The 13,029-nt window shown below is 54.4% G+C and overlaps 2 protein-coding genes across 6 annotated transcripts in view; one reads left to right on the top strand and one right to left on the bottom strand.

Moving 5' to 3' along the window:
• On the bottom strand, positions 1-4,629 carry GAMT (guanidinoacetate N-methyltransferase). Of its 3 annotated transcripts, none has more exons than XM_039566435.1 (7): positions 4,535-4,629; positions 2,511-2,696; positions 1,931-2,076; positions 1,786-1,849; positions 1,319-1,386; positions 957-1,067; positions 1-731 (listed from the first exon to the last, which is right to left on the bottom strand). In XM_039566435.1, the coding sequence occupies exons 2-7, from the start codon at positions 2,692-2,694 to the stop codon at positions 591-593; spliced, it is 714 nt and encodes a 237-aa protein (XP_039422369.1). In that variant the 5' UTR covers positions 2,695-2,696; positions 4,535-4,629; the 3' UTR covers positions 1-590. The 3 variants fall into 3 exon arrangements, with proteins under 3 accessions (XP_039422369.1, XP_039422368.1, XP_039422371.1); XM_039566434.1 differs by lacking the exon at positions 4,535-4,629 and adding an exon at positions 4,105-4,178; XM_039566437.1 differs by lacking the exon at positions 4,535-4,629 and having other exon boundaries at positions 640-731; positions 1,319-1,417; positions 2,511-3,669.
• The window catches only part of DAZAP1 (DAZ associated protein 1), a 24,719-nt gene continuing 15,526 nt past the window's right edge, over positions 3,837-13,029 (top strand). The window contains exons 1-5 of one of the 3 annotated variants that reach the window (XM_039566433.1): positions 3,837-4,047; positions 9,751-9,791; positions 10,219-10,385; positions 10,640-10,705; positions 11,256-11,366. Coding sequence is in view for 2 of the 3 variants with exons in the window: in XM_039566431.1 (XP_039422365.1) it covers positions 4,016-4,047; positions 9,751-9,791; positions 10,219-10,385; positions 10,640-10,705; positions 11,256-11,366 (417 nt within the window). In the remaining variant the exon portion in view is untranslated. The remainder of the gene's footprint in view (positions 4,048-9,750; positions 9,792-10,218; positions 10,386-10,639; positions 10,706-11,255; positions 11,367-13,029) is intronic. The other 2 variants (XM_039566431.1, XM_039566432.1) reach the window with 2 other exon arrangements.

Genomic DNA, 13,029 nt, shown 5'->3' on the forward strand with positions numbered 1-13,029 from the left:
GAACAGCAGTTTGGGTATTTAATTCCTTTTAATGGACGTTATCCCTTCCAGGAAGAGAGGAAACATTAATGGAGCTGTGGGGGGGTGCTGGGGCTGGGATTTGCTGCCATGGGCTTTGGCCAAAGATGTTGGGAAGCTTCCCTGGGGAGTTGCTTCAGGAGGAGCTGAAATGCCTCAAAATGCCCTATTTCTCCCACCTGGTTTGGATTATTTGGCTCTTGTGGGAAGCCAACCTGTGATTTCTCAAAATGATCCCATTTTTAGAGGAAATGGCTGGTTCTGGAACCCCTTTGGCCAAAGGCTCCGAACCACACTCTGAAATTCCAGCTTAATTGAGAATTTCAAGTCTTGAGGGGACAGAGCAGGGTGGGATCTTCTTCCACAGAGCCCACAAGACCCCTCCAGGGCACAGGGCTCCTGGGGCAGGGAGTTTCCTGTCCTTTTGTTCCCTGGAATCCAGCACTTCCATCCCAAATCTCCCCCCACCTCCAGATGAATCCGCTCGGATCTCTCAGGGGCATCAAAGGAGATCAGAGCTTTTCTCCTCCTCATCAGCACATGCCCAACCCCTGCTCCCCGGCGCTGGCCCCTCAGTGTTTGAGGACGGTGGGGGTGATCATCCTGGGGTGGGAGTAGTAGCGGCACTCGCGGGGCGGCTGCAGCTCCATCACCCTCGTGCTGATGTTCTCCTGCTTGAACCCCGCCTGCACCAGCGGCCCCACCTGCGTCTCCTGCGGGACAGGAGAGGAGGAGTGGGAGGAGCAGCCGTGGGTTGGGGTGTCTGGATGCGAGAGGAGACGCTGCAGGGACACGAGACAGCGCCGGCAGCCGAGGGAAAAACCCTCCGAGCTCCCCTCCGACGTTCCCTGCCCATCCGCAGCACCACGGAGGAGTTCCACAGCCATCGAGTGCTCTGGCTCATCCCGGGCACAGCTTTGGGGAGGGGAACAACTCACCTCAAACATCTTCTCGATGTCGCTGTAGCTGGTCTTGAGCAGCTCCCCCCACGAGGTCAGGTTGCAGTAGGTGAGGACCCCTCCGGGCCGCAGCAGGCGGAAAGCGTGGCCCTGCCCCGGCAATCCCGGGAGCCGGGTCAGCTCCTCCCGCTCAGCACCCGGCCCCAATTCCCCCTCCGAGCCCCAGCTCCTGCCGCTCAGCACCCGGCCCCAATTCCCCCTCCGAGCCCCAGCTCCTCCCGCTCAGCACCCGGCCCCAATTCCCCCTCCGAGCCCCAGCTCCTGCCGCTCAGCACCCGGCCCCGATTCCCCATCCGAGCCCCAGCTCCTCCTCGCAGAGCTGCTGCTCCCCGCGGTGTTACCTTGATGAAGTTGAACTGATGCGTGTGCCAGGTGTCCTCCGACAGCGGGTAGGTGTCGTACAGGATCCCTGCCCGGGAACACCGGGGGCCGCCCGTTAGCTGGGAGAGACCCTGAGTGGCTCGTGTGTCCCGGGAAAATCCCCCTTCATGGCCTGGTATTGTTATTTTCCTATTTCAATTTGCCCCCCCTTGTCTCTGACCCCTGGAAGGCAGCGATTTGATGGTCCCCAAGATAAGGATCCACCCCCAAGACAAGGATCTGCTCCCCAGGACAAGGACCCCAGGGACACAGCTGTGCCCTGTCCCCATGCCCATGGGAGGATGCGGGCTCTACCCACACCCTGGTGAAATTGCTCCCCCTTTCCATGGTTCAGGGATGTCCTGGGATGCCCTGGGCTTTGCTGCACCCCCACTCTGCCGTGGGGACCCCACCCCAAGCCCTCCCCGTCCCGCTGTTGATGTCTCACCACTGAAGTGCCCGTCCGGCAGCGTTGGCACCACGTCCTCCCACAGCCCCTTCAGGGGCACCACCTGCGGGCGGGGGGGCAGGGGGATGAGCTGGGGGGGTCACAGGCACCCCCCAACCCTGGCACAGCCCACCCTGCCCCTGACCTTGTGTGGCTGTGCCTTGGCCCACTGCTCCAGGCGCCGGAAAACGCCCTCGTTGCACTCGATGATCCAGTGCTCCTCGATGTTGAATTCCTGCACCTTGGAGGCTGCGATGGCCATCCCGAACCCCACCTCGAGCACGCGGCCGCCTGCAGATGGAACCCAGCACTCACAGCTCTGGGTTTTCTCTGCCTCAAAACCCCCCAGCCCTGAATTCTGACCCATTCTTCCCCAAAGAAAGGCTTTTTCTGTGCGGGTTGGGAGCACGTGGTGCTGCCAGCACTGAAGGGAGAAGTCAAGAGCAGCCCCGTGTCCCTGTCACCTGCTGCCCCCCACACAGTGACCCTTTACCCCCACCAAACCCCCCCAGTTGATCCCAGTGGAAACAAACAATGTCCAACCCTCCCTGTGCCGGGGAAACAGCCCCAAAAGCGACAGGTCCTGGGAGGGGGAACAGCCCCAAAAACAGCAGGGCCTGGATGGGAGGTGGCTGCATCCCCTCCGCACGTCCCCACCCCCTTTCAAGAATATGTCACCCTGAGACAAGCACACAAGTGCCCCCATGGCCCTGCTGCTCCGTTACCCTTCGAGGCGGCCACGGTGGCCAGCGAGTGCATGTAGGGAGTCTCCCAGCGCTCCATCACCGGCTTGCCCAGGATCTCCAGGTGGGCATCGGGCTCATCGTAGCCCGCCGTGGCTTCCCTCCAGGCTGCCCTGCAGTCCTCGCCCTCAGCGAAGATCGGCCCCGCTGCTGCTCCGGAGCTCATGGCTGCAGGAGGAAAGTCCAGCTGGATGGGCCGAGACGTGCCAGGGGAGGGAAAGAAAGGGCCACTGGGCTCTTGGCCGGCTTTAAATAGCCCTGCTGGAAAGTGCTGAGTGTGCACAACCGGCTGGGGCCCCTCCAGGGATCGGGAGCCCTTATCGGGAATGGGAGCCCTTATCAGGAACGGGGCACCACGGGGCAGGCTGGGACTGCCAGGCCGGAGTGGTCACACATGGCCTGGGGGTCACTGGGGTGATCTGGGGGGTGCAGAGGATGTCCCTGTCCCGGTGGCACCGTGCTGTGCATGGCCGGAGGGGGAATGACCAGCACTCCGTGGCGGAGCCGGGCTGGATCAGGGCGGACATGGAGGAAGGGGTTTTCCCTGTGCATGGTGCTGTGTCCCACGCTGTGCCCCGTGCTGTGCCACTCTCCGGGGCTGTGCTGCGGTGTCCCCGCACTACCCCACGCAGCAGGACCACGCATGCTGCCAGCCCCGCTTCACACCACACCCGGGCAGGGTGACAGGGATGACCCGCACAGAGCCGGGCTGGACCGTAAGGGCCGGAGGGAGGGTCCCGGGGGGCTGCAGGCGGTGCTGAGCCCAGCGAGGGGTGGGGGGGGATCCTCCAGGTGGGCAACGGGACCCCGCGAGCGAGCGGTGGGACCCCGGGGATGAGCAATGGGACCCCCGGGGATGGGCAGTGGGATCCCGGGGGTGGACGATAGGACCCTGCGGGTGAGCGGTGTGGACCCCGCGGACCCCGGGGATGGGCAGTGGGACCCCGCTGACCTCGGGGATGGGCAGTGGGACCCCGGGGACGGGCAGTGGGACCCCGGGGATGGGCAGTGGGACCCCGCTGACCCCGGGGACGGGCAGTGGGACCCGGGGATGGGCAGTGGGACCCCGCTGACCCCGGGGACGGGCAGTGGGACCCCGGGGATGGGCAGTGGGACCCCGCTGACCCCGGGGACGGGCAGTGGGACCCCGCGGACCCCACACACGCCCCGCCCCGCCCCCCCCCCCGCGCGCGCGGACTGCCCTTCCCGCCGGCCCCCGCGCGCGCGCGGCCACGCCCCTCCCGCCCCTCCCAGGGCGCGGCCCCGGAGACCCCGTAGCGAGGGGCGGGTGCGCGCGCAGCGGCGGCGCTGAGGGAGCGCGAGCGCGCGGCGGGGGGGGCCGGGCCGGGCCGGGGGGCGGCGGGGGGGAACCGGGACACGGGAACCGGGACACGGCCGGGAGCGCCCGCCCGCGGCCCCGCGACCCGCCGCTGGCACCGCCGCCACCGGAGGGAAGAGCCGGGCGCGGCCCCGGAGGAGCCGCCGCCATGAACAGCGTGGGAGGCGCCGATGAGATCGGGTGAGGGGAAGAGGAGGGCGACGCGCTGGGACGGGGCGGGGGGAGCGGTTCGGTCACCTTTTCCCGCAACCTCAGGAGAGGGTCCCGCCGGGGCTCCCCCGAGCCGGGAGGGCTGAGGGGGGGACCGGTACCGGGCTGGGGGGGCTGAGGGGGGGGCCGGTCCCGGGCCGGGAGTGCTGAGGGGGGGGGCCGGTCCCGCCATGTTGGGGCCGTGAGGGCGCACACACCCCCCCTCCCGTCACGTGACCGGCGCGCGCGCGGGGCTGCGGCAGGTGCGCGCGCCCAGGGCCACCCGCCCGCGGCGCTTCCCGCGCCCGCCCGCACCGGATCCCACCCGCGTCCGACCTCGTGTCCCCTCGTGTCCCTTCGTGTCCCCTCGTGTCCCTTCGTGTCCGCCTCCCCTGTCAACTAACGCGGAGACGCGGGGCGGGGGGACAACACGCCGGTCGAGGGAGGGGATTGTCCCGCTCTGCTGGTACGGCCTCACCTTGAGTCCTGCGTGCAGTTTTAGGCGCCACGATGTAAGGAGGATACTGAAGTGTTAGAGAGCGTCCAAAGGAGGGCAGCGGACATGGTGAAGGGCCTTGAGGGGAAGCCTTAGGAGGAGTGGCTGAGGTTACTTGGTGTGTTCAGCCTGGAGGAGACTGAGAAGAGACCTTATCGCAGTCTGAAACTTACTCGTGAGGGGAAGCAGAGGGGCAGCTCTGATCTCTGCTCTCTGGGACCTGGGGCAGAACCCGAGGGAAAGGCTGGAGCTGTGTCCGAGGAGGTTTAGGCTGGATATCAGGGAAAGGGTTTTTTTCCCAGAGGATGGTAGGCACTGCCCAGGCTCCCCAGGGAATGGTCCCGGCCCCAAGGTTGCCAGAGCTCCAGGAGCGTTCGGACAACGCTCTCAGGCACAGGGTGGGATTGTTGAAGAGTTCTGTGCCGGGCCAGGAATTGGATTCGATGGTGCTTGAGGGTCCGTTCTGTGATTCTGTGAACCCGCTGGAGACTTTGTTCTGGTGACTCATCAGGGCCGCCCCGAGGGCCTGGGGTGGAGGAGGGGGAAGACGGTGGGACAAAGGCAGCACCGGGAGCCTCCCCTCACCCTCCGTGTCCCCCCGCGGGGCTGCCCTCCGGAGCTCCCCTCTGCTGTCCTCTGCTCGGGATGCGTTCCAGGCAGGAGAATCCCGGTTTTAATCGTTCCCGGGGCTTTTTGTGGCTTCAAACCGGAAACCTGACACAAGTCTGGTTCTTCTGACGTGCTTTTAGAGTCATAGAAAGGCTTGGGTTGGAAGGGACCTTAGAGATCATCCAGTTCCACGCAGTGTTACTCTGTTTGAGAGCTGTACCCTGGTGACATTGAAATTATCAGAGTGCAGACTTGGGCAGGGTAGAACTCGAAGTAGCAAAAACCAAATTAAAAAATCCTTGACTGGTTCTTCCACTGCAAGTTTTGGCACAAAACTTGCCCATCAGAACTGGTCACCTTGCTTGAAACTGGAAACATAAACCACTTGTCCCATGCTGCTTTGTAAGCTGCTTATTTACTGCATGTTCTTAATTTGTAAATCCTAAAAATACAGGAGGCAGGATAAGTGATTGGAATATCATGTTGGAATGGTTTGGGTTGGAAAGAACCTTAGAGATCATCTAGTTCTAACACCTACTGCATGAGGCCTGTTTAAATATGTAGGTTTTGCTCTGAAAGTGTTTTTATTTGCTCCTGGGCCTTAATCACTGTCTGATGCCTTATGAGAGACCTGATCAGGTCTCACTTCTCCAGCTCTAGGTGAGCGCCAGGCTCCAGGTTATTCTGTGGAACATCATCAACTCCCCTCCTGAGCAGGCTCGGCTGTCCCAGAGTTTGTTCCCAGTCACAGGCTGTGATCCTTTGGAGCTGTAATCAGATTGGGAAGGATTGGGGGTTAATCAGAGAGGGAAATTTTATTTATTCTTCTCCCCCAAGAGTGCTCAGAGGGAAAGGTGAGAGTGTAGAACAAACGGCAGCTGCTCCAGCCCTGGGAAGGAAGCTCTGGTTTAAAGCTGCTGTGAGAGGCAAGTCTGGATGGGAAGTTATGAATTCAACTGCTTTTCTAGGCAGAGGTTTTAAGAAAAAACACTTAGGGAGGCTGTAAGCCTTGCAGGTGTGTTGGCATGGGTAGGGAGGGGCCTTTTGGGTGTTATTTGTTGTAATTAATTAGTACTTGGGGCTGGTTTGGATGAAGAAAAGTGCTGATCCTGGTCCTTCTGTCCTGCAGCTGATGGGGGCTGTGCTGAGGTGTTAATCAAACCCCATATTATTTATGTAGGCAAAGAGTTTGTGCTTCTGTTGAGTTTTGGTGGTTTTCAAATACCTGTGCATGCTTTTTTTACTAATTCTGGGATGATTTGCTCCAGCAGCAAGTACGTTTATAGCAACAAAGAATAAATTAGCAATTAAAATTCTCACAGGAAGCAGTGAGGTGGAACACTTGGTTAAAACTTATTATACAGCTGCAGCTTCTGAGGAGTCATTATCCCACTTTCTGCTCCTGAAGTGATCCCTGTGGGAATTGTGCTGCTTCAGGGGTGCTGCACCTGTTGGGGTCTCACTGCTCATGGTGGACAGACGCACCTGCCCAAAAAAGAGGCTGGTGGTTTGTGTTGTCACCTGGCTGTGCTGGGAGTGGCTTTGCATTCCAGTGGGGAGGGACTGTAGTGTCCTCCAGTCTATAAATTTGGAGCTTTATGGGGGTGTGTGAACTAAAAACATAGAGGTGCCTGAGGGGAGACTCACCACGGTCTGCAGCTTCTTCCCAAGAGGCAGCACCAAGCTCTGCTCTCTGGGACCTGGGGCAGAACCTGAGGGAACAGCTGGAGCTGTGCCTGGGGAGGTTTAGGCTGGATATCATGAAAAGGTTCTTCCCCCTGAGGGTGCTGGGCACTGCCCAGGCTCCCCAGGGAATGGGCCCAGCCCCGAGGCTGCCAGAGCTCCAGGAGCATTTGGCCAACGCTCTCAGGGATGGACAGGGTGGGATTGTTGGGGTGTCTGTGCAGGGCTGGGAGTTGGACTCGTATGTTTGTGGGTCCCTTCCAACTCTGGATATTCTATGAACTTTTAATATTTCTATGAATTTAATAACTGCCAGCCCATAAACTGTTAGGACCAAAAGTTTTCTGGGATGGAGCTTGGGTAATACCTTTGGAAAGATGCAGCTGAGCGTGGGGGCAGGAGCACTCACACAACCATCCTGCCTCGCTGCTGTCCTGTACGATACCACATCTGGATTTTTATAAACTCTGGCCCTGCTCAGTGTCTTCAAACCACGGAGGATCCCAAGGCAGAGGATTCCTGGCTTTTGGTATTCCATAGCGTGTGTATGAACCAGGGCTGTGTATTTCCATACAGCTGCTGGAGCTGGCCTTGAGCAACTCAGCTTTGCTGTTTCAGTCCATGTAGGGTGACTACAAATAATTCATGGTGGAATTGGAAGGTTTCAGTGACCTCCCTCCCTGCAAACAGCTTGGTGTTCTTTCAGAACACAGCTGGTACTTTTACAAGGATGTAAAATAGATTAATCTTGTATACCAAGCTATCAAATTTAGTTAAAAATACCCCAAAACAAACCATAAGCCCAAATGTGGTTGGTCAAGAAAATGTCATTAACACGTCAAAACTTTATTGTGAATATAGCAGTAGATCAGCTGGTTTTACTTTGCTGTTAGGAAATAGAAGTACTTATTTTCCCCAAAAACAATGGCACAGGGAGCAGAGGGATTTGTGCCCTGTGTGTGGAGAGGGAAGGTGGTGAAGGGACAGTTGTGGTAGCCACCAGGATGGCGGGGCCACCTGGGCAAAGTCTGGCTGGTCCCAGAACACGACCTGTTGCTGCGAACTGGCTGCTGTCGAGCAAGGCCCTGAGCCTGTGCCAGGAGCCAGCACGCTGCCAGAGGGAGCTGGGGGCACTTTTCCAGTCCTTGAGGAAAACTTCGTCATCCCGAACATGCCCACAGAAAACAGGCCTGCTTTGAGAGCGGGCAGGGCAGGGGTGCCATGTCCTGTCCCCGCTCTCGGGGAGGGCAGAGGAGGGGTGGCACGTCCTTTTGCATTACGATAACGCAGCAGCAGATGCGGCCGCTGTCTGCTGTGACACTGAGGCTGTCTTTGCCTTGCATGTCACCAGCTCAGTTGTTTTCTGGCTGCTCAAGGAGACGCTTTGATCAACGCTTAACAGTTGGTCTGTTTTTGTGAAAGACAAGACTCGTGTCACGTCTCAGCTTGTAACTTAGGAACGGAGTTTGCCTCAATGGAACAAGGCCTGTAGGTGCTGTGTAGTATTGAATTTTGTCACTTTGGCTGGTGCAGAAGGGTCGTGACATGATGTCATATCACAGAGAAGTGAATCAAAGTGGAAAGGGACAAGCTGGTTTTGTCAGTGAGCTGCCCTGCTCCACAGGAACTTCCAGTTGCAAGGCTTTCACTTCCCTGATGCTCCCATTGCACCTGCAGCTCTTACTGGGGCTGACCGGGCTCTCCCTGCCGTTATCTGCTCCTGAAAAATGCACGTGAGAGGAAGTTCAATATTTTTTTTTTCAGGAGAAACTCAACTTTGCCCATGTAAGTGAGGATGCAGGAATTCCCATCACCCTCAGCTGTACCCAGGTATAGGTGAAGGCGAGTAGAAGACAAAGTAGAAGATGTTTTTTCTCTCTGAGGTCTGATGGAGAACTAGAGGGCATCCCCCAAAAATAAACTATCCCAGTTTATTTGCCAGTGCAGAGCCATTAACAGCAGAGTTTTTCACAGAATCACACAATCTCCTGAGCTGGAAGGGATCCCCAAGGATCATCAAAGCCCTGTACAGGACAGCCCAACAATCCCACCCTGTCCCTGAGAGCGCTGGCCAAATGCTCCTGGAGCTCTGGGGAGCCTGGGCATTGCCCCAGCACCCTCGGGGGGAAGAACCTTTTCCTGATACCCAGCCTGACTCTCCCCAGGCACAGCTCCAGCCCTTCTTGAGTCCTCCTCCTGGTCCCAGAGAGCAGAGCTTGATGCTGCTCCTCAGGAGACAGCTATGATGGGTTTTTTTGGGTTGATTCTTGGTACTGACAAGGGCCAGGTGTTGAAGTGGCTAAAACCAACCTTTAATTACTGAGTAAATGACTGCTAGAAGTTTTGTCACACCCAGGAGTTGATAAAGAGCTGCAGAGCCGGCAGCCTGGAACGGAGCTCCTCTAGACCAACCCAGGTCCTTGGGCGTGCTGGGACACGAAACCCTGCAGATTTGGGTGCTCTTTGCAAAGGAAGAGTTGAATCAGTTTTAGGCAGTTTAGTTTGGGGCTTAGCCATGACTTTCTCATCTGCTCGGCGCTATCTCGAAACCGGGCTGTACAATGGTTTCACAACTGATGCTGGATTAGTGCTGCTCTGTTATTTAGTACCTGCTGCACAGGTTTGACTTCTGTCTCAGGCCTGAACTCGGCAGTTCTACTTTTGCTTTCACCCCACGAGAAGGTGTTGGCAGCCAAGTGAGTGTTTCGTGGTGAGTGAGGGAGGAGCAGAGAGCAGAGATGGAGGAAGGGTTTGGTTTAATCAGCAGCTTTGAGTGCGCCGCCAGCTTTGTAGGGTGTGTTGGAGGCCACAGGACCCCCAAACCTGTCCAGAAGAGCTGAGTCGTGCCTTAAATAAGATGAAGCATCTGCTGTAGCCCCTAAATCTGCCCTGTGCTTCATTTGCAGAAAGCTGTTCGTGGGTGGCCTGGACTGGAGCACGACACAAGGTGAGCAACGTGTGCTGCAGGCACTGGGTCATTGTGAAAACCCAGCCAGGAGCTCCTAACAGGCACTGCTGTGGTGGGGAGATTGGGCTGAGAGTCTCCTGCTCCTCTGCTAATTAATAAAACTTCCTGTAGAGACAGCTCAGATATATGTTAATATTTTTAGGTTTATACTGTTTGGTGCTGAAGTTTTTGTCAGCTCAACAGACAACCCTTTTTATAATCACTTTCCTGCTATTTTCCATTTGTATGAGTGGAAATAAACTGTTGTCTACCATTTGTTTACAGGAAGTAAAATGTGATCATTTTTAAAAGATGAGTTTGAAGTTGTTTTCCATGTTTGCTGATCTGTTGTCTCATAATTGCAAACACAGTCTGGTGTTGTTAATATCTGGTTCTGTTTAATACTTGCTTTTTTTTTCTCTGACAGAAACTCTTCGTAGCTACTTCTCCCAGTATGGAGAAGTTGTAGACTGTGTAATAATGAAAGACAAAACAACAAATCAATCTCGAGGATTTGGATTTGTCAAATTTAAAGATCCCAACTGTGTGGGAACAGTGCTGGCCAGCAGACCTCATACGTTAGATGGCCGAAATGTAAGTTGCTTTTGTGTTGTTATTTTTTTTCCTGCACCAGATTCAAAGATCTGCTTTAAATTCTGGCTCCTTATTTGCAGAGTGTCAGAGTTAACCTGGTTGTTGGTTTAAAAGATTTATTGTAAGGCAGCTCTGACTCCGTGGCTTGTGTTGCTTTGCTCTGAGGAGCTGCATGTGGGTTCAGCTGCCACAAATGTAACTTTTAGAGCAGAATTCTGCATGCTGAGGTCTGACCAAACTGGAACTTCTTCCAGATTGATCCAAAGCCATGTACACCTCGGGGGATGCAGCCAGAGCGGACACGACCGAAGGAAGGATGGGTAAGGAAAGATCCCTGTGTATCCTGCCTGTTGTCCGAGTTCTCTTGAATTCCTTTGGATTATATCCATGTTTTAAGGGCAGAAGTCAGTATGCAGACCTCGAGTGTAAATTGTATTTCTAAAAATTGTCTTTTACTTAGATTTCCATGGGCAGGCTCTGTGCAGAGCAGCGTCAGTTTGGGTGTGGTGTTTCTTAAGCTCTTAGTGGTGCTTTTAGTGGAGTTCTTCAGATTTGAGAGCGGTGTCTGGACGGGCACTGGCAGGGCTGATGCTGTTCCAGCCCTACTCCACACCCTGCAGCTTCATCAGATTTCAGTGTAAAATGAGTCAAGGGCCTCAGAACACAGGCCCTGCATGCCTGGCCCTCTGAAGAACAGGGATCACTGAACCTCTGAGCTTGGAATGTGGTTCCCTTTCATGGCTGGGAGACTTCAAGGCTAGAGCTCTCCCCCTGAGCCTGCCAGAGCCTGCTGTTCATGGTTCAGTGTAAAGTGATAGAAGCAGCCAACCTTACTGTCCTTCTGACTGAATTTTCTCCTCCTTGATTTAGCAGAAAGGATCCAGGAGCGATAACAATAAATCCAATAAAATTTTTGTTGGTGGGATTCCTCATAACTGTGGCGAGACAGAGCTCAGGGAATACTTCAAGAAGTTCGGAGTGGTGAGTCCTGGAGGGGAAGGTGCCTCCCCTCCCTGCTGCCTCCTCTCATATTTCCTCAAGCTGTCACATTTGGGGGTAATTTGGACAAACTGCTGGAGGGGCACATGAAGCATTTTGTGAGAAACTGATGAAAATTCATCATCTGGAAATGTCTCTTGGCAGAGCCTACTGCTCGTGTGGAATTTACTTTGCTCCTTCTGTCTCCTCATGTTTAAGTCTACTTGGTGCATTATTCTGTCCCTTCTTCCAAAAACTCTTGAGGTGGCTTAAGAATGATTCTTTTTATTATTATTATTTCCCTCTCCCCCACTTCTCTTGATACCTTACAGCTGGGCAATTAAAAATGTCTGCTGATTATTTTTTGGGAACAGCAAGTCCCTCAATGGGCTGAATTTTAAGATCCTGGTCTTTGTCTATGTGTATAGATAGGTTAAATTTGTGTCTCCTGCCATTATTTTGGGAGCAGTACCTGCCTTCAAACCATCTGGAATCTCAGTTCTGGTGTCCCTAGAACCTCCATTCTGAGACAAACTGCTCCTCATGCACCTTTTTAAATTTACTTTATAACCTTGGACTGAAATGACTGTATCTTCTGATTATTTTTTTTTATTTACTTTTAATTCCCATTTATCCCAGCTCTCACTGCCCCTTTACAATGGTAAACTACTGAATTAAATAACTCAGCTGTGAATAAGTTTGAGGAACTTAAAAATTGCCTGAATTAATTTCAGGACTGTGCTGGTAAAAATAAACTTGATTGGCATTTAGTGTGGTTTCTGATACTTCTTTCAATAACCTTTCCCTAACATTTCTTAGTGGCAGCGAAGGATTTATTGAGAAACAAATTCTTAAGTTTATCAACAGTTAAATCAGTGTTTAAAATTCCATTAAGATAATTTATTTAAAACGCAAAAAGCAACAGCTAACAACTGTTTCTTTAGCTTGAAAGGCTGCAGTAGACTAATAATAAAAACAGGGAGCACGTTCCACAGCTGTGGAATGTAGTTTCTAAAGGCTCTTCCTCACAGACTTGGCTTTCCAGCTGTGCCCTGGATGCTGGGGAGATACAGGGTATGTCCTGCAAGTGTAGAAGGCACCAGCCACAACTGTAAGTGCCCTTAAAAGTAAGTAGTAGCACTTTACTCATAGTATAGAAATCAGAAAGTCTTCTTGGAGTTGTAATGAGTCCTTTGGAGCAGTGGAGTCTCACAAATGTTTTGTGGCTACGAGAGTGAGGAGACCAAGGCAGGCACTGATTTTTAGCCCTGGTAATTGCTGGGTCGTTAAGGCCAGGGTGAAGAAGGGGATCCAAATGGACCAGTGGAGGGACAGAGCTGGCACTGTCCCATGGCATAATCCCCACATTGATTCCCAAGCCCCAGCTGGTAGCATCCAGTAGGATGTGCTCAAGTGAGTGCAGTAACTCAAACCCAATTGTTTTCCAGCTGTAAGAGTTTAAAATCTGACACAATTTTATCATTTTTACTCACGAGTAAAAAGTATCCTAAGATTGTCTTGAAGATGTGATTCCACAAAATCACACCCATTTTGTGACCACTTTTCTTCATCTAAGAGAATTCAGAGCAGTTGCTTTCAGCCGTTTTAATGTTGACATAAACATTACACCTCAGGTTTTGTTTGAATTGTAGCTCACAGTGGTGCT

The sequence above is a fragment of the Corvus cornix genome, chromosome 28 (assembly GCF_000738735.6).
Source record: "Corvus cornix cornix isolate S_Up_H32 chromosome 28, ASM73873v5, whole genome shotgun sequence".
Lineage (NCBI taxonomy): Eukaryota > Metazoa > Chordata > Aves > Passeriformes > Corvidae > Corvus > Corvus cornix.